The sequence below is a fragment of the Cibotium barometz genome, chromosome 63 (genome assembly GCF_041138505.1).
Source record: "Cibotium barometz isolate CiBa-2024 chromosome 63, ASM4113850v1, whole genome shotgun sequence".
Classification (NCBI taxonomy): Eukaryota; Viridiplantae; Streptophyta; class Polypodiopsida; order Cyatheales; family Cibotiaceae; genus Cibotium; species Cibotium barometz.
The window spans coordinates 22,645,646-22,668,320 of NC_141108.1; the positions used below are offsets into that span (position 1 = coordinate 22,645,646).

General features: G+C 46.5%; 1 protein-coding gene across 3 annotated transcripts in view; it reads left to right on the plus strand.

Annotated features, from left to right (window-relative positions):
- LOC147603845 (branched-chain-amino-acid aminotransferase-like protein 2) overlaps positions 1 to 22,675 on the plus strand; it is a 95,273-nt gene that overhangs the window by 20,127 nt on the left and 52,471 nt on the right. For all 3 annotated transcript variants that reach the window (XR_015265485.1, XM_086795772.1, XM_086795773.1), the window contains exons 4-6: positions 6,500 to 6,592; positions 21,278 to 21,415; positions 22,026 to 22,084. Coding sequence is in view for 2 of the 3 variants with exons in the window: in XM_086795772.1 (XP_086651898.1) it covers positions 6,500 to 6,592; positions 21,278 to 21,415; positions 22,026 to 22,084 (290 nt within the window). In the remaining variant the exon portion in view is untranslated. The remainder of the gene's footprint in view (positions 1 to 6,499; positions 6,593 to 21,277; positions 21,416 to 22,025; positions 22,085 to 22,675) is intronic.

Below are 22,675 nucleotides of genomic sequence, written 5' to 3' on the forward strand. Positions count from 1 at the left end.
GCACCTATGGTCGGGGAAATTGAAGAGAGGTGTTGATACCTCAGATGTATGGCCTCCTTTTCCCTTTAGTGTTTGAGTAACATGCGCTCTCGATCGAGCTCTCGTTGGTGCTTCCGAGCGGCGAGTTTAGCCTGACGCCGGTCGTCGCCGATCCTGGGTTGGGCTTCCTCATAGTCCCGTGTATCCGCTTTTTCTCCCGCCATCTAGCCTCGTGCTCTCGTCTTTGCTGTTCCATTTGCAAGAAGAGAGTGATGAAGTTGGGGGTAACTGGAGGTGTGGGTTTTGCTACTGTTTCCTACAAGAGTTGGAGACGCTCCATGAGAAGCTGGTTTTGAGTTCGGAGTAGAGCTATGGTATCTGCGGTAGGTGGAAGAGCAAGGTCTCCTTCTCTTCCTGCTGATGTGTACTCTCCTCTGTAGGCATCGTGCTGAAGTCGGTGGTCGTGCTAGAACGCAATCTGACCATCCAAGGATGCCCTCACGCTAGGATGCGGTGTGTGTGGACAAGCTGAATCTGATACCAATGTAACATGCATCGGAAGTATTCGTAATTAAGGATCTTGTCACACAAGTCTCACACCGCCTTCTGTATCCTGAGTTTCGTGAGTTTAGCAATCCACTTTTATGACTTCAAACTTTAAGAGATTTAGAGAGAGAGAGACTGTACACTGTATGGGGTCTCGAATTGCCCACTGAAGGGCCCCCTATCCCGTTATTGGAATAGTATTTGCTTTTATTACTTTGAAGAGAATGACTTTGGACTGACGATAACCAAACGCAAGATGTGAAAAGACCAAGAGTTGGGCTGAATTGTACACGGCTGTAGAAGCACCGATAATGATCGATCTCGAGCCTATGCACTCTTCTCAATGGAATGTAGGAAGGCTGCAAATCTGAGGCCCAGATATGGACTGTTTGGGACTGTTCTAGGCTATGTATGAATGCTGTAAATGAATGAATACATGCGGGTTACCTTCACCGAAGTGCTGTAGCAAAGCGATGATGATATAGATGCTGAAAACTGGTTGCAAGCAGAAAACTCAAGGTCTTTTGATGGGCTGAATGCTGTGAACTGTTGTGTTTTGTTGATAGAAGTTGAATGCTCATGCGTTGATGCTCCTAGATGCTGTAGGATGAAACACTGGCTGAAAATGTTGAAGGCTGAAGTGATCTATGGGCTGAATGGTCAATCGTTTATGCTTCTTGTGCTGAAGGCTCAAACGTTTGAATGCTTGATGGCTGAATTATGAGATATCTGATATGTTAGTGAAGGGTTCTATTTGTATGGGTGCTAGGGCTGGTCGGTTGGCTGTAGGGCTGGCCGACTGGTCGCTAATTGCTACACTATTGAATATCATGAGATAAATGGCTTAGTAATAGTTAATATGATGGTATTTAAATGCTGGAAAAATATGGGAAAAATGCCAAATAATTAGGATAAAATACTATATGATATCCTAAGACTTTTGCAATGTTCTAGATGATATGATGTACATGCACATGGAACGAATGCTATGCACAATGCAAACACTAAGGCTTCCAAGACATCTAGATGCATGAATGATTCTCTCCAAGTGGCTCCAAGTGGGTTAAGGGACTTCGACTAACTGACTGACTTACTATGGCTGAGGAATGACTTACGTGGCTCGTGCTTGACATATCCTGGACTGAGGATTACAATGGGGTCATGGCGTATGACAAATATCATCCTAAAGGGTTCTAATACTGTACAATGTTGCACTGATGATGATGAGCCATCTTGTCACCATGCACTACAGTGTAGAGTGGATGTGACATGGACGCAGGCGGCAACTTGCACTGCCACACGTGAGGAACAAAGACGACACGTGGAGCACGAGTGGTTCCTTGTAGCTCTTGATGCAAGAACAATATTGGAAACTTTTTCGACTCACCTTCACGGAAGGCTGAATTTTAGTAACTATAATGGTAAACACTAACCCCCAACTTTGTACTCATGGATTCATCAGTTTGAGGCTTATTTTGCTGATGGTAGGAAGTCACGTGTGGAAAAAGTTGTGTTAGCTAGAAGGGGAATTTTTTCTTGATGGACACATTGGGCGTAGGTAGATTGTCACTTTGAGGTTGCTGCCTATGAATGGATCTAGTTTGTCATGGACCTCAAGAAGTGGTTTCTACCGCCTCACTATCATGAGCGGCTCGAGGATGAGTGCCGAGGATTGCGCTAGAAAGCGTAGCGGGTCCTCAAATTTGCCAATAAAGTTACTCACTTGGTTTTATAGTTTGAAAAATCAGAAGAGGACAAGAAAGGAAAAATTCTTTATGGTTTAGACACGCAAATCCAATGGGATGTGCGTATGTTTGAGCCACATACTTTTGATCGGGCACTTTTGCTTGCACAAAGTGCCGAGATGAATTACTACGGTGGAAAACCGAAGACCTTCTAGCCTAGAGTGGCCAAGGCAGCACTTGCAAATGGCAAGGGTTAGAACCAGAACCAGAACCAATTGAGGTCTACCCCAAGAGCCTTTGGCTCCAAGAACTTGAACAATGCACCTCACCATACTCTAGACCAGAAGGCTTAGGCCAGTAAGAAAGGTGGTAAGCTCAGCCCCGAGGAGCACAACCAATATAAGAAGAATGAGCGATGTTTCTTATGTCATACAAAAGGACATACTTGTAGGGCATGCCCTAAGAAGATCCCTGCGCAGACCACCACTCTTGCCTCGATAGCTTCTGTGGTGAGCCAATCTCCTATACCAACCCCCCAGATTGCCACTAGTCCTCCAACTCCCAATCCTACGGTTGGCGCCATTGTTAGTTGGGAGCTCGAAGATAAGTAGAAGGGAAACCATGCTCATTAGTATAAGTGAAACGAGCTGCTCAAGACATTTGGCTACATAGTGGCTAGAGAGGAGTCGTCCTATTTGACAATAGCAATACAGAGGACGTGGTGAGGAAATAGGCCACTCGATGAGCTCTTTTTGTCACTAAAGCATCAAAATACAGGTTGCTGATATGCAAAAATGCAACGCGCAAAAAAAAAAAGTTTTGAAAAAAAAATAACGTGGCATTGATGAGGTGCTGATGGTGAGGTGGCATTGACACGTGGTAGGATAGTAGTGCAAGGTCACCTTATAGGCTTGGAATGATGCGACTAGCTTTTGGAATGCAAAATATTAAAAGCTTTTTAAAAACTAAAAAAAGAACAGCTTTTATTATTCCCTTCTTGAGGCCCTTGGTCTCCCTCAACTTTGGACATGGCTTTGTCACCCCAGAAAAGATTTCTTCAAGAGAAATTATGCTCTGATACCATTGTAAGCCCAACGGAGAGTGTGCATTGACAGATTCAACCATATGTTCGAGAGATATAAATAGAGAGAGAGAAGGGGGGAGAGAAATGGGTATAGGGGCTTCACAGGGTACACCACGCTGAGTGGGAAACAGGCCCCACCCCCTTTTCAGGAATTTATTTGAGGATCAATCCAGGAGCTCTACCAAGCCAAGACCATTACAACAAATGAATACAATATCAAACAAATATGTCGATGACGAGGTCGGTGCTGGAGTCGACGTAGAGGCACAAGATCTCTGATGCCTAAGCTCACCACTAGGAAGACCCACGAGAGTCTTACATTGGGCTAGTACCAATATCCAATGTCTGAATCAAATGTGATGCTCTCAAATACCCCCAAGAGTTACTACACCCAATCCGGACAATAATTCTCAAAAAAGCAAACACCAAGGTGGTGAATATGTGGCCTTGAAAAGTAATCCCTCTTTCTGAGGTTTTTGAAGGAACTGGTGGTGATTTTGTCTCAAACGGCGGCGTTCGTGGTACTAGCGGTGACAGTTGCTAGTCAGTTGTTTATTCAGGGTAGCGCTTAGATGAGTTGGTGGTGTGGGCGTTGTTGGGCGGCGCTCAGAGGAGCTAGCGGCATAGGCATTGCAGGGTTGCGCTCAGAGGAGCTAGCAGCGCAAGCGTTGCAGGGTAGAACTATTGGAGTAGGGCGGTGATTGGCGTTGGTGTTGTTGGCGACGAGAGGCAGCATATGGCATAGAGGCAACAAGTGGAGCAGGGGCGTATAATGGAGGCACAGCCAGGTAGGGACTGGTGCTGGAAAGCGGCGGCGGCGCTTTGAGGAGGCGGTGTGATCAGATAACAGGTGGCGGAGTCGGCTCCGAGACAGCGGCGACGTCGGTGGAAGCTGGCTCTGGGCAGCGGAGCCACCAGCGGAAGCGGAGGCGGCGTTGGCGGAATGGATGGCGACACCGGCGGCGGTGGTTCTGCAACGGTGGCTAAGGCGGAGATGGAGGATCTGGGCGGCACTTAGGGGTAGAAAGGGAAGAAGATGATAAATCTTCTAGGAGGTTCTCTCTCTTAAAGATCTCCACACACACAAGATGATTCTCAAATAGGGTACAAGCTTCTTATATACTAGATGGGGGCTCCTGCTTTTTGCCTTGCCTTGCTTTTGCTTTGCCTCTTTGCTTTTGCTTTACCTTTTAGATATTAATAACAGTAAAAAATAGCCAAAGGTCTTGATTTTGTTTTTTGTAGCTTCAGAGCCTTGCTTTTTGGCCCTGGAGTTGCTTTTTGATCCAGTTCGATGTCCTCTTTCCAATGGTGCCCTCAGCTTTTGGTCAACATAGTTTGACTTTTTGCTTTTTCTTGCTTTTTGACCAAGACTGGTGCTTTTTCTTGTGCCAAGTTCCGACCTAAGGATCCTTGTTCCCATGTATCCATCAACTTGTCCAAGTGTCCGGGCATGAGTTCCATCTTCTGAAATGAGCTCGGCGGGCCAAATAGTTACACCACCCTTGCTTTCTCATTATGTATATACATTGGACTATGCAGGGGATTGATGCCACTCATGTGGTACTGTGGATGTGGCTTTCCGTTGGGACTTGTGTAGTGCATCTAGAATTCCAAATGTGCCACGCTGTGATGCTAGCAATAATCTCCCATGGAGTGTCCAACCTTTGTGTTGGAGGTACAGAGCCTGACTCTGGCATGTCCTAAAGAAGACACCGCCGACCCACTCCTTGGGTAATCCGCATGATCATATCTCTGTTTTTCACTTCAAACCTGATTTGCAGGCCCAACTGTGTTAACCAAACAATAGCACCAAAATAAATGTAGGCATCTCTCCTCATCCTTCCAAAAGGTGTGCTATTGCAATCCAGATCCTCTCTACCTCCCTGCACTCCATAAACATTTTTTTTTCAATATTTCTTAGTGCGAGCTTCACCACAAGCATAAATGTCCTAATGACGAAGATCTTCAGCACCATCAGAAGTCTCTTATTTAGCCAGAGTCTTATTTAAGTGGGAGGGAATGTCACGATTGTGACTTTATCTCTCGTACTACTCTTGATCAACCTTCAATCATTGAAAGGACACCAGTGAAAGGTCACACCTTGTCACATGGGTCATCACTAAAGGACACATCTATTGATCAAAGGACACATCTCTACGTCCAAAGGACATAACTATTCATTCAAGAGTCACACCCCACACTTTTGTTAGGGATGTGCCTCTTCATTTGTACCTATTCACGTCCTATTTAACAAGGCCTTGTGTCTCAATGCAACAACACAACTTTCTGCTTTTTGTCTCATATTTACTCTAAGTATTTAAATATTAAAAGCTAAAAGCTTGACAAGTACCCTAGGGATGTGGCTGGTGCATTTGTCAAGCCAAATGACATAAATCAGTCCCATGTTCCAAATGGGGTGTGGGGGTGTGGGGGGTGTGGGGTTGTGGGCACAAATGGCTGGGAGGGATGATACCGCAACTTGCTTCCAGCTGTGCTAAGAGTTCTTTTGAAGCCCTTAGAAAGAATCAATCAGCCAAGAGTAGGCTTGGGCAATTAAGGCATTAGCTCAATAATAGTGGTTGGTTAATAAACTCATGCTTTCCCAGCACATCGCCAAGATTATTCTTTAATGTGATTTTCTCAAAAATTTCTAGATTCCATTCACCTAAACCTATTGGTCTCCACTTAATGGATAATTCTATGCATTGTCTCATAACCCACTCGACAATGTATATGACTTCTCCCTGGACCCCATTTTCTTGAAGCATACAGACAAACCTTCATTCATCATTGCAAATTGGTAGCCAATTGTGTTGGTGCAATATCCATCTTGGTTGGCATTGGTTTTTCTTTTGCAAATGTGTTACTTGTGCATGCAATATTTGCACAATTCGGTGCTACGTCCACTCCAAATTGCATCGATATACTCTTGTTGTGTTACAAAACCACAAGTTAGGTCTTGCAGTTCTGTAAGATATGTGGTGCTGTCCATGTATTCTTTGATCTTTTTTATAGGTAAATACTAAAAATACAAATGTTAGGACTTTTCTCTTTGAAGTGTGTGTGCATGCGTGCATGGCACCTTGTTTTTCATGCAATGATCTCAAATGTCTAGTTCAATTCTAACAAATTTATGGGTTCTTGTTGTCTAAGATATCCTTCTGAAAAATGTGATGTTCTGCTTGTTTTCTTGTGGGTGCAGCATATTGCAAAACAAAGAACACCTTGTTTAACAAACCAGCTAATGAAAACAGGCAAACATCTCATTCTTATACGGAACCCTCTGGACTCTCTTGTAAGTGAGTCATATCATGAGTACTGCATGTCTTCTCATGCCACTTTCCTTGTAAGTGAGTTGTATCTTGAGTACTGCATGTCTTCTCACACCACTTTCCTTTCCAAAACAGAGCTAATACTATCCTTTTGATCTAGAATGTATACAAGCAAGTGAATGAAAGATATGTGGGTGTGTGCATGTACGTGTGAGAGCGAGCATGGATTTGTATGTGGGGTTTGTATGTGGTACGATGTCAATTTGATGATCTTCTGATCTCTCTGGCGTCTTTGCCTTCCTTTCCCTTACCTGTCTTGAGGAAATTACATCTAAGAGAGCAGGCCTAGAAGTAGCTTCCTTGTCTCCTCCATGATAAATAGAGCGGGTAGCTCTAGATCCTTCTGCAATGGTGACTCCTTTGGCCCGAAGATAGGCGTTAGCAGCTTCAACTCCTTTGGCTTCGGTGGCTCGATCCTTGATGAAATCTTCAAACATTCAAGCCCTTCTTTGGTCCCGTTCCCTCTTGGTTCTCCAAGCAAGGAATTCTTCATCTCTAACAAATTGTCTGAACTGCTAAAAGTCATGTTACTCTTTTGATGACATGGCCACGGTCTCATGTGAGTAATGAATCGACGACCCTAGTTCTTATCCTGAAGTCCTGGATCGGCAGTACCAGACTGCGCGTGAGGTGCACATGCCAGAACAGACAGTGGAGGTCCTAGACTTCTATTTAATGAGCCATCCAGAGTGTTTCCCCGTAGTATGACACACACATCATCACACACAGAAGGGATATTTCCTAGTATGAGAGTAACAGAATTCATATTCATTTAGATGACAAGGTAAAGCCTTGAATCATACATACCATAGCATCGTGTGTCATAACCTTCACTATTCCAGACTGTGCACAAGCTGCACAGTACAGACTCAAACTCTCTTGAACTCTACTCCCAGCATACTGAGCTGCACACCCAGGTACATGCACACGCACACAAGACTCTTCCCAGCTCTTACTCTTTATCCGGGTACTACCCATTAGCCCCTTGGGCGGTTACAAGAAAGATTACAACTAATGATGGTTCCGTCGAAGAAAGGCACCAACTGGCAGTTAGCCGGGGATGAACTATAACGGCTTGTTCACCCACCAACACTGTCTCTGAAAGCTTAGGGATCCTAGGAAGAAGCAAACCACTGAGATAAAAGTAGCAAGGAATGAAAGGTAAGCTGAAACAGAATCCTTTTTGAAGCATTGAGACTTTATGCTAGCAAAGGACCGCTGTTGGTTATTCTAGACCTTTTTGTGGTTGAACATGATGAGATTCAGTCTTGAACCAAGCAGGCCATGTTTTGGCCTATGAATGTCAAAGACAACAAAGTACTAGATCCGCTATCACAGAGACCCATGATTTATGCAGTTTCTATGGGTTACCATATGGACTTCACTTTGCTGAAGGATCCTTATGCTACCAAAGATGATTTCAAAGATGTTTTTGAATAGATTGCAGAATAGAGTCATGTCATCAAGTAGGGTTTTCTTATGATGCAAACCCAGGTTATGTGTGACACAAGGAATTGAGGCCAAGGTAATGGAAGAGTGCCATGCTCCTTTGTACATGGGACATAGAGACACCTTGACTATACTTCAAGCTTTGGAGAGCTACTTCTATTGGCCTACTACTATGAGAAAGGACATTGAACTTTATGATTCAAGAATGTTGGGTTTGTCAGAAGGTCAAGTTTGATCGACAAACACCAGTAGGATTATTGCACCCATTGAATGTTCTATGGGAAAGTATTGTTACGGATCCCGAACGATAAGCTTCCCCAATAAAGCTCTACTTTGATCGACTGGATCTATAATGCCCAAACCTCCCTGAGCCAGCGGAAGTGTAATAACTGCCCATGCAACCTTTGCCCGAGCTGGCTGACCGTCCCGCCCAGACCACAGAAAGTTCCTGATCAGCCTCTGTACCTGGCTGATGCAAGAGCTCGAGAAGATCCAGCAAGACGTAATGTACCACATGGTCGCTAACAGCACCTGATTTGCACCACCACCCTCCCAGCCAAGGATAGTCGAGCTGTACTCCAATACAAAAGCTTCTTTCGAATGCTCAAAAGAAGCGGGGCAATCTGCTTCTCAGGTGACAAATCTAGGCCAATCTGGCATCCCAAATACCGCACTGCTGTGCCTGGAGGAATCCATCTAAAACCGGGGTCCGGGCTCCATGCCGGAGTGGGAGCACTACTGATCCAAAAGGCCACTGTCTTGCGCCAATTGATCAATGCTCCCGAAGCTACACTAAAAACCTGGAGCGACTGCTCTGTCCGAAGAAGATTGGCCTCTTGGCCATGCAAAAATAAGCCTGTGTCGTCTGCAAACTCAGCATCAAGCAGGTCCTGCCCCCGGACTGGGAGCTGAAGTCCTCTCAAACCGACCTCCTCTGCTGTCAAATACATGCTCATAGCCTCCGCAAAGAAGAGAAAAAGAAAAGGGGCGAGGGGACACCCCTGACGGACTGATCTGGTCAGCTCAAAACTCGGCCCCCGTCCTCGTGCAATCAACACCTGGCTGCGAGCTGTGGAATACAGAGCGGCCACCCCTCTGATCCATCCTGGCTCAAAGCCTAGGCGAAGCATAGTGCCCTCTAAGAAACCCCAATCAACTCTATCGTATGCCTTCTCAAAATCGAGAAGCATCACGACCAAGTCCTTGCCAAGAAATCTAGCTCGGGCCGTTGCCTCCCAGAAAGTAAAGATGTTGTCAAGGATACTGCGCTCCTTGACAAATCCTGTCTGAGTAGCATGAATCAACTCCCCCAGGAACGGCTGGATCCTCAAACTCAAGGCCTTTGCTAAGACCTTGTAGACAGTATTGAGGATCGTAATAGGCCTCCAATGCCTAATATCATTTGATACTCCCTCCCCCTTGGGGATAAGATAGATCAAGCCCTCTGAAAAGCTCTGCGGCATCACCCTAGTGTCCAAAACATGCTGAAAGCCCCTGCGGAGGCCTGGCCCCAAAAGGTCCCAATAGCGCATAAAAAAGGCCGGCGTCAGTCCGTCCTCCCCTGGGCAACTATGTCGCGGCAGGACCCTCAAGGCCTCGGCAAGCTCAATCTCTGACAGAGGCGCACCTAGAACTGTACGCATACGGTCTGTGACCCTCCTCTGCACATGGGCCCACACAGTCTGTCTGCAAACATCTCGATCCTCAGTGGCAGGTTCCGCTGAAAGCAGGTCTCTATAGAATGCAGTGGCAATGGCTCTGATCTCCTCGAGCTCAGTAGCTACCGATCCATCCGGTCTACCAAGCTGGCGGACTCCTGCTCGCGCATGACGGGGCCCAGTGATCTCAAAAAACTCTCCAGTCACTCTATCGCCATGCTGCGTCCACTGAGAGGCCTGACGACGATAGTAAAACTCATGTCTCTGCTCCTCTATCTCTCGAACCTCCTGGCGTGCCTGGCTCAGCTGGGACGCCACCCACTCACATGCAGGCTGCTGCTCCTGAAGGCGCTGTAGCGAAGCAAGGCTGCGTCTCAGCCGATGCTCCCGCTCGCGAATCTCTCCCAACCGTGTCAAAGCTGCAGCATGCAAAAAAGAGCTAAGATCGATGAGTCCCTGGGCACACTGGCCCGCTGCATCCTGGTCAGAGCACTGACTATCATGCCAGATCCTCTCAATGTCCTCAGCGAGACGGGGATCTGTAAGTACCCTCTCTGGGATCCTCAACTGCAAGCTGGGCTCCCGTGTCCTCTCCTCCAATGTCAAGATAACTGGCGCATGATCTGAAAATGAGGTGCCAGCGAGAATGCCGACGGAGCCCCCTCGCTCCCCTAACCAGTCGCCCACATAAAAGCGATCAATCCGTGATAGATTAGTCCCTCCCTGCCAGCGATCCGACCGGGAGAAACTAAGACTGTCCTGAGACCGGGAGAAAGCCCCATGCTGCCATGCATCAGTGATCCTCAGTGACATGCACAACCGGTCCCAAGCTGCAAGCTCCGTGCCGTGCACTGTAACATGACTGCCTCCCACCCTATCTGCCGGGTCCTCAAGCATGTTGAAGTCTCCCCCAACACACCAATGTGCGGCCTCTAGCAATGCATCCGTAACCTGGGTCTAGAACTCTGCTCTGGCACTAGCATGATTGGGCGCATAGACGTTGAGCACGCCCAATAGCTCATCATGCATCCTCAGAATGACATACTGTGCTCTACCAGGCACAATGATCCCTCGATCCACAATGGCCTGCCGCCATACATCTGCAATGACCATGCATACTCCTCCCTGTCCACCCAAAGGACCAAACCCTGCAGACCAAAAAGTGTCCCATCTACCAGGCATCACCGAACCATATCTCCGGATCCTGCTCTCACCCAAGTGGTGCTCCTGCATCATCAAAATATCAATGCTGCCACCAACCAGGCATCTCTAAAGCTCCTGCCTCAAGCAACCACGATAGCGTATAAAATGTGCTCCGCCAAGACCCTGTACATTCCATGAGATGATCCTCATGGATGCCCTGCTGAGGTGGATGCTGTCTCAGCCGTACGGCGGGCCTTCGCAAGCGGCTTGGATGAAGAGTAGTCCCCATCCGAGCGGCTGCGAATCTGCCCACCCGGTGTGCTGCAAGAATCCCGGATCAGGCGCCAGTGGCTGTGGCCCATGGCGACTGGCTCCCGCTCTGACAAAGCAACCTCGTGTATACACACATATCCAGGGTCGCGTGCTAAGTCTGCCACTATGCGAACGACCAAATGCCGAATCCGTGAGGTATCCACACTCGCGGGATCTAAGAAAAAATGAGCCAACTCCCAAAGTCGGCCTATCACATCTGTCACCTCCAGATCGCTCATGTGATGAGAAAACTCAACTGCCTGAGTCTTCAAAGTGCTGAGAGCGAGCTCTAGAGTCCACTCCCGGTCGCAAGGGCCACATAGAGGGAACGAGAAGGCCACCGCTGAGTCTAGTGCCTCCTCCCCACGGGCCGGAGGTATCACTACATGAACTCGGATGGGTGCTGGCTCATGGGGGCCCTCTGCTCCAAAAAGCCGTGTGAAGGTATAATCAAAAGCCTCCGAGCGCTGTCTAATGCCACGGCGACTCAGCCGACTGCGGATAGATGAAATCCGTGAAGCCCTAATCGGCATAGGTCTCCTCTGTGATGCTCGAGCGAGGTCAGTGCTCAGCGCTCTCCGGAGTGCAGGTGAACGCTAGGGAACTGCCAGGGCGTCCCGGGAAGGTGAGGCGGGCGGAGGGGGAGGAGGGGGAGGCGAGGGGGGTGGAGAGGGAGCCGCTGCCGAAACTGGAGCGGAGGCGGGAGGAGGCGATGGTGGAAGCGAGGCGGTGGGGGGGGACGGGGATGGGGGGGGTGAAGGAGGGGGTGCTGGCATCTCCTGGTCCTCAGTCGTCGCCGCGGGGGTCTCCTCCTGGAGGGGAGAAAAGCTGTTCCTCACGGGAACCCAGTGAGGCTGAGACTGTGGCTGCTGCTGCAGCGGTCTCTGGACGTGCTGCTGTGGCTGTCTCCCTCGGCGGCGCCCCTGTCCAGGCTGCCACTTCGAGGCCTCTGTGGCCTGAGCAGGTGTCCCGGAGGCAGCCTGCCGAGCCGAATCTGTGGGCGGGCCATCAGTAGCCTGCTGTGGTGAGGGTCGGGGTCTCCTGCGAGGGCAGGCCTTGGCCAGATGGCCGACCTGTCTGCAAATGAAGCACTGACTCGGGAGCCCCGAGAACTCCACTCTCTGATCTATCCATCCCCCCCTATCCTAGGTAGCTGAATGACCTTAGGAAGGGAGGAGATGTTAGACACCAACACTCTGACCGAAGGTAGCCCAGCTGCTCTGGCCACCACTGAAGCAGCTGAGGGGCCAGTCTCTAGGACCGAGCCCACCAATGCTCCGAGCCTGGGGAGGAGCGGAAGATACTCCCGGCGGAGTCCAGGGAAGCAAACTGTAAGATGAAAAAGGCGCTCTCCCTGCTCCGCCGCTGCTGGGTCAAATCCATGCTGCCAAGGTCTGAAGAAAGCCCGAGCACCCCTGATGTCAAGGGGACTCATGGCAAGGACCTTGGCAACACTCTGGGCGGCCTCGAACTCGATCTGGTAATGTCCACGGCCCAATAGCTGTACATCCAGGATCTTGCCTACATCTGCAAGAAGGCGGGCCTGAAGAAGATCCCGGATCTCCCCTCTACTGGGGCGAGTGCCGACTATACGGCAGATGGTGGAATGTGCCTGGAGGCGTTCCACCTCTGCGGCGAGGCTCGCTTCCTCTTCTGGCGAAAGAGAAAGCCTGATGGGGGTATCCTCAGGGGCGATCGAGGGGGCTGTAGAAGAGTCCCTCTGAGGTGGGGCGGGAGGAGCCTCCATCAGAGTCTGAAGCTGCGGCGAAGGCGGAGCGAATGCGATACCTGCAAGAACCGAGCTGCACGCGAAGGGCGGAGAGGGAAGGCGGGAGGATTTTTTTTTAAAAAAAAAAAAAGAAGAAGAAGAAAAGAAAAAAAAAGAAAAAAGAAAGAAAGAAAGAAAGAAAAAAAGAACCCCAGGGGGCGGAAAAAACAGCAAGAGCGGGGGGGGGGATAAGGCGACGAAGAAACAGGGGGGGGGCGGGAGCAACGCGAAAGGAGAGGCGGTGGGGGGGAGAGAGGGCTGGCGGGGGGGGGGGGGGGGGGGACGGGGCGCTGACGAGGGGAGGGGGCGCGAAGGCGAACTGAAGGGGGGGGGGGCGAAGGTGAACTGAAGGGGGGGGGAGCGAAGGCGAAATGAAGTGGGGGGAGCGAAGGCGAACTGAAGGGGGGGGGGAGGGGGGCGCTTCAGCGCGAGAGAGGGAGAGAAAGCGAGGAGAAGGGGGGGGGGGCGCGATGGCGAGAAGAGGGGGGGCGCAAATGCGCTGGTAGGCGGGGGACAGGGCGCGAGGAAGGGGAGGCGAGGGGCGAGCAGCGCGAGCAGGGGGGTCCCGCCATCACCGAGCCAATCCAACAAGCCAAAATTTTATGAAGAGAGTTTGAAAAATAGTAACCCCGAGATTTACAAGGGAACAAGGTTATTAAAGTTGGCACAGGAAAAAGCACTAGTCTTGGTCAAAAAGCAAAAAGTCAACTGTGTTGACCAGGAGCTGAGGGCATCATTGGAAAGAGAGCATCGAACTGGATCAAAAACTTAAAGCCGCTTTCCCAAAAAAAGCAATCCTAGGGCCAAAAAGCAAGGCCCTGAAGCTACAAAAGTGTAAATCAAGAACGTTGGCTATATTTGACCATTAATAAAATATTCAAAAGAGGAAAAGGAAAAAGCAAGGCAGGGCAAAAAGCAGGGACCCCTTTCAAGTATATAAGAAGCTTGTATTCCTCTTGATGATGAACAGCTTTTTGAAGAATAACTCTTTATGGATCAACCTCGTGGAGAAGAATTTAAGGAGAGCCACCTTGAGAGATTCACCTTATGAAGAGCAAGAGCTTCATCATCATCATCATCATCATCATCTTCCTCTCCACCCTCCGCCTCCGCCCTGCCTGCAGAGCCGCCACTGCTTCAGAACCACCACTGCCGTCGGCTGAGCTGTCCGCTCCGCCGTTGTCGCTTGGTTCTGACACCGCCACCGCCGTTGCCTCCGTCTCTGTGCAGCATCGTCGCCGCTGTGCACTGCGGCTTGGTTTGGTCGCCTCCTTTGTAAAGCGTCGCCGCCGCCTCCACCCAGCTTTGCCGCCTGGTTCCGCCGCCGCTGCTACCTCTGTCCGCCAGCTGTCCATATCATTCAGCGTTGCCACCTTAGGTTCAAGACGCTTCTTGAGGGTTTACTTGAAGATAAGGTATTGAGTTCACTTGGATTTGGACATGGAACATAGAGCTTGGGTATGGAACTTGAACATGAACATGGAACTTGGATGTGGAACTTGGACATGGAACATAGAGCTTGGGTATGGAACTTGAACATGAACATGGAACTTGGATGTGGAACTTGGACATATAGCTTGGACATGGAGCTTGGACTCGGGATTTGGACTTGGATCTGGACTTGGATTCATTGGATTTGGACTTGGACTTGGACTTGGACTTGGACTTGGACTTGGACCTGGACTTGGACCTAGATCTAGACCTAGTCCTGGACTTGGATTTGGATTTGGACTTGGACTTGGATTTGGATTTGGAGTTGGAGTTGGATTCTTGTACTTTTTAGTCTCATTTAGTTGTTCTCTTTGATGAGACACCAACTTCAGATGTACTCTCAGTTTTGGTCTCATAGGCCACTATGGCCTCTTAGAGACGTTAATATATCATTTCATTTCATTTCTCTCTTCCCTCTTTCTCTCTCTATCATTATCTCTTGGACACGTGGTTGAGTCTGTCACTGCATGCTCCGCTGGGCTTACAAGTTAAGTTAGCTCCCAGATTTTATGGCCTTTTCAAGATTAAAGAAGAAGAACATTTTATGCTTGAGTCTATCATTGACTATGAGACCATCACTATATGCAAAGGTAACACTTATGTTAAGTATCTTGTGATTTTATCATCCTATTCAGGATACTAAATGGATGTCAGAAAAGTTTTTTTGTTCTTACCGAAATCTCATTCACTCATGTCATCCACGCAATTGAGGTCAATTGCAACCTGAGCAAGAGGGAATGTTAGTCAGAACCTCTATGGGGACGTCCATTATTTTATTTCGAGATATTTTATTTTAGATGCGTCTTTTATTTATATCATTTACAATGATTAATGTGTTTAATCAGTTGTATGCGTTGGTATGATATAGTCTGGATTAATGTGTTTAATAAGCTCCGTGTACTGACTAATATTATTTTGGATATAGGCAATGATTGAGTGGTGGATTATGTGTTGATCGGGGGTGGAACATGTATTGGACCACTATGAGATATTTTGGAATACATGTGAACACCTTTTATGGTTTTATATTTTGGCATTAGTATTCTTGTAAGGCTAAGGCCTCAAACCTTTGTATATACCAAATGTTATTTTATACTTTTAGTAGGTCTAAGACCTTATAATTGTAGCTTGCTATGTTTTGTAAGAGTTTTTACGCTCAAAAACTCAAAAGCTCTTATGCTTTTGATTTTGGAATTGTCTTTTGAAAAGCAAGCTTTTAATATATATAAATATGGGTGAGTGGTACAAGGGCCATAGTCATCCAGGGAAGATTCAATCCAATCATGTTGATGGTGATCTCTTTCTTATTCTCTAAGCTATCTTGTTTATTTAATTTTGTTTATTAAGGTTTATTATGCTTTTAATTTGTACAAGTCTATGTTATGCTCCAATTTTTGTGCTTCAAAATTAGAATTTCTTCTCCAAGAGTCTTAAAGATCTTGACAAATCAAATGTGCGTTTAACAAGTGGATCTGTGCTAGGGCATGTAGTGTTAGTAGAAGGCTTAGTAGGAGACCCGACCCAGATAGAAGTGATTGTGAAATTGTCAATACTAGGGAATGTCAAAGAATTGAAAAGGTTCCTAGGACAGATTAAGTGTTATAGCAGTTTCTTGAGACATCTGGTAGATGTGGCAACGCAACTATTGTTTGACAGTGAAAGATGTGGAGTATATCTTGTTAGGAGGGTGTTAGGAAGCAGTCCAAAATTTTAAGAGAATGCTTGCTTCAGTACCCTTGATTCAAAAATCAAATCTTGGTGTGATGTTTCATGTGTTTATGGATGCATCCTGCTGATGTAGCCATTGGAAGTGCTTTGAAGTAGCCATTGGAAGTGCTTTGATGTAGGAAGAAGGATGGTTTAGACCTATGTACATTGCAAGCAAGAGACTATTCAAAGTAGAAAGAAACTATTCCATAATGACAAAAAAGGAGACACTGGGAATGATTTATTCAATTAAGAAGTTTAGGCACAACTTGTTGGGTAACACATTGAATTTCATGTGAATCATAAAGCATTGATTTACTAGGTGAATAACCTAGATTTGGCAAGAAAACTTGCGAGATGGATGCTATTACTTCAAGAATTTAACTTTACCATTAAGCACGCTGGGAATGATTTATTCAATTAAGAAGTTCAGACACTACTTGTTGGGTAACACTTTGAGTTTCATGTGGATCATAAAGCATTGATTTACTAGGTGAATAAACTAGATTTGGCAGGAAAACTTATGAGATGGATGCTATTACTTCAAGAATTGAACTTCACCATTAAGCACACTCCTAGGAATGAACATGCAGTAGCCAACCTTTTTTCAAAATTAGAATAAAGAGAAGTTTGAATTGATGTCGAAGATGTGAGGTCCAATTGGTAGGATGAAATGCTACTAATCCTTTAGGTGTAACGTTTCTGGATAAAATGACGAGAGATCAAAAGAAGAGATTTACTCTCAAAAGCAAGTCATTCATGGTAGTAGCCCGGTAAGTGTATAAGATGGGCATTTTTCAAATCTTGAAAAGGTGTGAGTCAGACCATGAGCAACAAGCGGTTCTAGCAGAAGCACATCAAGGAGTTGGGAGGATACTTTTAGAGAGTGGAAAGTGTTCTAGATAAGACCTTGATTTTTGATAAACCCTAATTTCCCAATGAAGTTGATTGAAATCCTTGCACATAAGAGAGGGAATGGATTTATGGAAGCTTGAGAAACATGCTAAGTGAAAGAATTTATCCAATTTGAAGAATGATTGCAAAATTCCCAAATCTTGACCTAAATCCAAGAACCTTCAAGAAATCTTCAAATTCTTCAAAGTTTCTTCATGTACGGATAGGATATGGTTTGAGAGTGTAGAAGTCCATGGTAATGAGAAACTTAAGAAAAGGAAGGCAAAAACCCTAATTTGATAGAAGAGATGGTAGCCAACTGTAATTAAAGATGCATATACCTTTGCAAAAAGTGTGATACATGTCAGAGAATGGGACAGCCAAATGCATTAGATCGAATGCCGCACAATCCCGTACTGCCACTTGAGTCTTTTTAGAATTGGGACCGGATACCATTCAAACCAGGAGCTAAGCAGACATGCAATATAAGTTCATTTTGGTGGCGACAAACTATTGTACTAAGTGGGTGGAAGCCGAAGCAATCAGGGATTGCAAAGTCACGTCATTAGTGAAATTCCTCTATAAAGTGATCATGACTAGGTTCGGATGTTTGATTGAGCTTGTGAGTGATCAGGGTACTTAATTCCTGAGTGAAGTTATCAGGAAGAAGTTGACAGAGCTGCACATGGTCATACACAAGAAATCAACCAAGTAGTACTTGTAGAATGATAGCCAAGCAGATTCAACTAACAGATTCCTGTAGCGAATCTTGATCAAGAACCGGACAGATTAGGGCTGGAAGTTACATTCTGCATCATGGGCTTTCTTGACAGCTCACACGAACACGATCGGTTTGACACTCTTCAGTATGGTGTATGGACTTGACGCAGTGGTGCCAATGGAATTTCTATTACCTTGTTTTAGGGAAGCAATAGTAGAAAGGTTAACTCTTTGAGAGGCACATGATAGAACATCTCCTAAAGCTTAATGAGAAAAGACTACAAGGAACCTAGACAATGGTCCAGAAAAGAAGGAAGCTCCAAGTGGACTTGAATTCCAAGTTTAGATTTTTTTAGAAAGGAGATGCAGTACTGGTGTTCAATTCAAAGATGGCTTTGCATCCGGGTAAGCTAAAGATGCGATGGGCGGACCCATGCAAGATACATAGGAAATTTGAAACTGGAACATTTTAGCTTTTCACTCGAGATGAAGTAAAGTCACCAAAACCAATGAACGGTTACAGGTTTAAGCCTTATTACGCTAATCTTCCAGATCCGGTGCCACGTTCTCCAGAACCAAACAATGGAGAGCAGGATGTTGAGACAGTAAGACATTCGGATGGACATGGAATACATGCCAAAGTCCAAGTTAATGTGGCAGTTGTGTGCGACACTATTATTGGCCCATCTATTATTCATGCTACAGACGTAGCACCTAGAATACTATTAATAGGTAGCATGCATCAGGGTAAAAGGTTCACATCACTCTATTCACATCCCTACCTCCTTGTGATCTCCTTCATTTTGTGTGCATTGAAAGCAGAAGTTGTGCAATTTCCCAAAGTCCAGATGCAGATGGTGGGCCTGTAAGAAGCTAACAAGGGTATGGTGAAAGAAGCCGCTGAGTTGAAGGCAACTGTGGGCAAGCAAGAGCAAGAAGGCTGGGAACAGAGAGAGGAACTGGAGGCAACTGACCTCAGAGCCGCAATAGCGGAAACTAGGTCAGAGAACTTTTTAAAATGCATCAAGATGTGATCCAGAGTGTCCAAGGGCAAGCGGATAAAGACAAAGCTGAGCTGGTGAAAGCCAATGCCAGCCTTGCTGTGTATGAGGCAGATGGGACTCTAGAATTTACGAGCTGGACACCGGAAAGATGGACGACTGGGACGAACATGCATGAGAAGAGATGTGGGCGGTGTGGGAGGGTTACCTAGAGAAGTTGAACCACCGGCTTGTAAGCAAGTGATTTCGCTTCTCCCAGACGACCAGAATCTGGATGTTGGTAAGGAACAGCCGAAGCCAATGACTAGCAAGGGTTCAGAGTCCAGACAACACTGAGGAGAAAAGGAAGAATCCACAATGGATTCATCAGGTGATATCAGAATAGTGATGAGGTTAAAGCGCTCAAGGAAGAGAATGCAAAGCTGTAGGTGCAACTGAATGACTGGAAAGCCAAGTTGTGGAACTTGAAAGCCAAAGGGAAAAAGGTAGCAACGGAGGTGGAAGGAAGTAGTAAAGCACTGGTGTTGTGGACCAACACAACAATGGATGCAGTCACCGCAACAGCTTAGGGAGCATGTGCTGGCCACCCACCACCAAGCGCCTTGAAGAACAATCCAATGAAGTATCCGCACTCCGAGCCCACATTGAGGAGGCAATCTGGACAGAAGCAGTCCGGAGTTCCGCCGTATGGATGGACATGAAGCAAGTGAGATGAGAGAAAGAAAAGGGAGCCAAAGGAGCATGTGTACTAAGGTGATCCAATCCTCCCAGTGTACAATGAGCCTCATGCCTTTGCCGAGCAGATGGTTGTGGCAGCAATGAATTGAGCAAGGCTCAATCATCCAGAAGCCAGGGTGATAGTAGTAGATGTTAAAAGGCCAGAAGGAAGAGCTGTAGGGGGACATGTGCTAGTGAGCAAATGCAGCAGAGAATATGAGCCGAGGTATAGCACCCTTACAAGGATCGAGTTTGTGTACGGTGGTAGTACTGCACCACCAGATCCGGATGAGCAGGGATTGGACCGGCCATAGAGCATTGCGAGCAGGAAATGGGGATTCACCAATTTTCCCCGGACGGTCTACCTCAAGTGGAAAGAAGAGAACAGAATCACGGTCCAGGAATAGTTTTTCTGTCAGCAGCTGCAGATTGAAGGGGTCTAGTTCAACTGCTCACACAGTGTCCATGGACATCCAGGTGTTGGCAGGTGAACAAGCCCTAATAGTTCACCACTGGCTACAGTCGGTGCATTCCTTCAGCGGAACCATCATTAGTAGTCTTTCTTGTAACAGCCCACGGGGCTAACGGGTAGAGTAGGAGCTGGGAAGAGTCTTGTGTGTGTGCATGGTTGTGCAGCTCAGTATGCTAGGAGTAGAGTTCAAGGGAGTTTGAGACTGTACTGTGCAACTTGCGCACAGTCCGGAATAGTGAAGTTCATGACACAAGATGCTATGCTATGTATCTTTCAAGGCTTTACCTTGTCATCTAAATGAATATGAACCCTGGTACTCTCATACTGGGAATCATTCCTTTTGTGTGTTATGCTCTGTGGCACTGTGCTATACTCTGCCCGGACCAGACACAATCCAGATGGCTCAGTGAATAAAAGATAGCGACCTCCATTGTCTCTTTTGGCATGTGCACCTCATGCAGTCTGGTACTGCGCACTTAATGTCTTCGTATCGCATTGGGCACAGTTGTAAGGTGCAGCTCATAGGAGCTGGCCAAGTGGTCTGGAACCATTGAAGTGTCGGGCTTGGCTGGGCAGCAGCAGACAGTCTTTATTTTACAAGTTTTTTCTGTCTTGGAATGGTGTGCATATGTTAGGACTTGGACCTACATTTGTTAAAAGGTTAACTAGGATTGGGAACTTAAGGTAGCCTGAAACATGTTGAAAGGTTAACTAGGATTAGGGACTTAAGGTAGCCTGAAATATTTTGTCAATATGTCGACATTATTGCTAGGAGAAATTGTTGGTCACCACGTGGTAGTAGCACAAATGAGCATGAGTTATTCCTCCCCGTATGCTATTTAATGATATGGTTGAGCTACCCATGCACACACTATAGGTCAGGTTGACTTCTTCACCATGACTTGGCATAATTGATTTTGCTTCAGGTGGATTTCTTCCATCTTTTGGGGGCAAAAAGAACAGCTGATGAAATTAATGATGGACTCCACAGCTTAATTTCTGTTTGGTAGGGTTTCACATCCCTGTCACATCAGATAAGTTAGCAATTGGCTATGGGCTGGTATCTCTCTGGACACTGCGCCTTTCATGTGAATTGGACATGACAATGACTAGGGAGGAACATGTTATGAATGTGTTGTCGATGTACTAGTTTGTGCTTGTTAAGTTTGTAATGACAATAAAGGATTGGTTTATGCTCTTGTGGTGCACTAGTTTTTATTCTAGTGTATAGTGTCCTTCGGCTCACAGACATGGAGGGGAGTAAGAATATGTGAGTAATGAGAAATCTTATGTTGCTTGTATTGGTGGTTTTGTAGCCTTCATTTGATAGTGTTATACCAGCATCCAGTGACGAACTGGATTTGGCACAATTAGTCGCTATTTACAACGAGTTGAAGCGGTTGGGTCATCCTCCAGTAATTGTTGACGCAGGGGATCTGCAATCTAATCCCGAGGTTGCTTTGCTTTCCCTGTTTTATGCTCACTTATAAACGTGTTTTATGCATTGATGCTTGCAACTGCAATATTGTATATGTCCCAATGCTTATTTTCCCACACCTCAAAGGTTTTTGTGCCTGGCTGCTGGCCACCCTGTGTAAGCATATTCGTAGGTCCAAATCATGATGAAACTGGTAATTGTCTGCTGCTTCTTGGCTGGCTGTTGTCGTTTTTGGCTGGTCCTCGATTGCTCTTTTCGTTCTCTGCCTCACATTGTGGCTGGCGACTGTTTCTCAATTTACACTCTCTCATAGCCACTTCTTGTCTTTCTTTAGATTATGGATCACAATGGGCTAGATTTTTGTGCTAGTCCCCTATACATATTTAAGCATCTAGGGCTGATGCATGTCACCGTATGTGACAGAGACAAGAAAACAAGGTTATTACCAGCTAGCATATGCAGCTATGCAAGAGTCTTAAGGTTTCTGAACTCTTTTAAGTATTGAAGAGCTTCCACTCAGGGTGCATTGCCATTTTCCTGTTTTCTGATTTGTTTTTGCTCCTCGTGCTGAAACAAGGAAACTTGTGCAGGCGATGAGTCATAGGCACTTTTGATTTATTTTTCAGGGAGTGTTGCGGTCTATGTGTGCATCCCTTGGGATACCATTTCAAACGTCCATGCTAAGGTAAGTACAATGTGTCAATTACTTGAAGTTCCCCTATTCAATTGTAGTGCTATGTTGATTTTGTGTAAAAGCAAAGAAACCATTTGATCTATTAAAAAAGTATGCCATGTCAGATCACTGTGATGCCAATAGAAGAAGAACTCATTGCCCAAACTCAGAGAAAGGTGGTCATACCAACATTTGTTTGCACCTTCCTGAGTTAGAATTCACTCTACCCTATCCAAGTGGCCAAGTTAGTGCTGCTGGTAAATGAAAGGGCTTACCAAAATGCATACAATCTTCTTTCTGAGGAAGATGGCTGGGGGAGCTCTGACCAATAGAATATTCCCACAGCTGCAGATGTGCCTGGTTGCTGTCAATGCTGTGGTTCAACAAAAATATCAAACTGAAGACCAACTAGGGCTCGCTAAAGCTCACACGAAACTCATGGAAGCTCAGCCGCAAGATCCAATTGATGTCCATCCTGACTCTGAAGAGGAAGGAAAAGACTGAAGTCCGTTTGTCGATAATAGGGCCAAATTTGCCAATGAGCAATTTGTCCCCAGGATGGCCACCGGAGAAAAACTGCCCAGAATATACCCACAAGAGTGT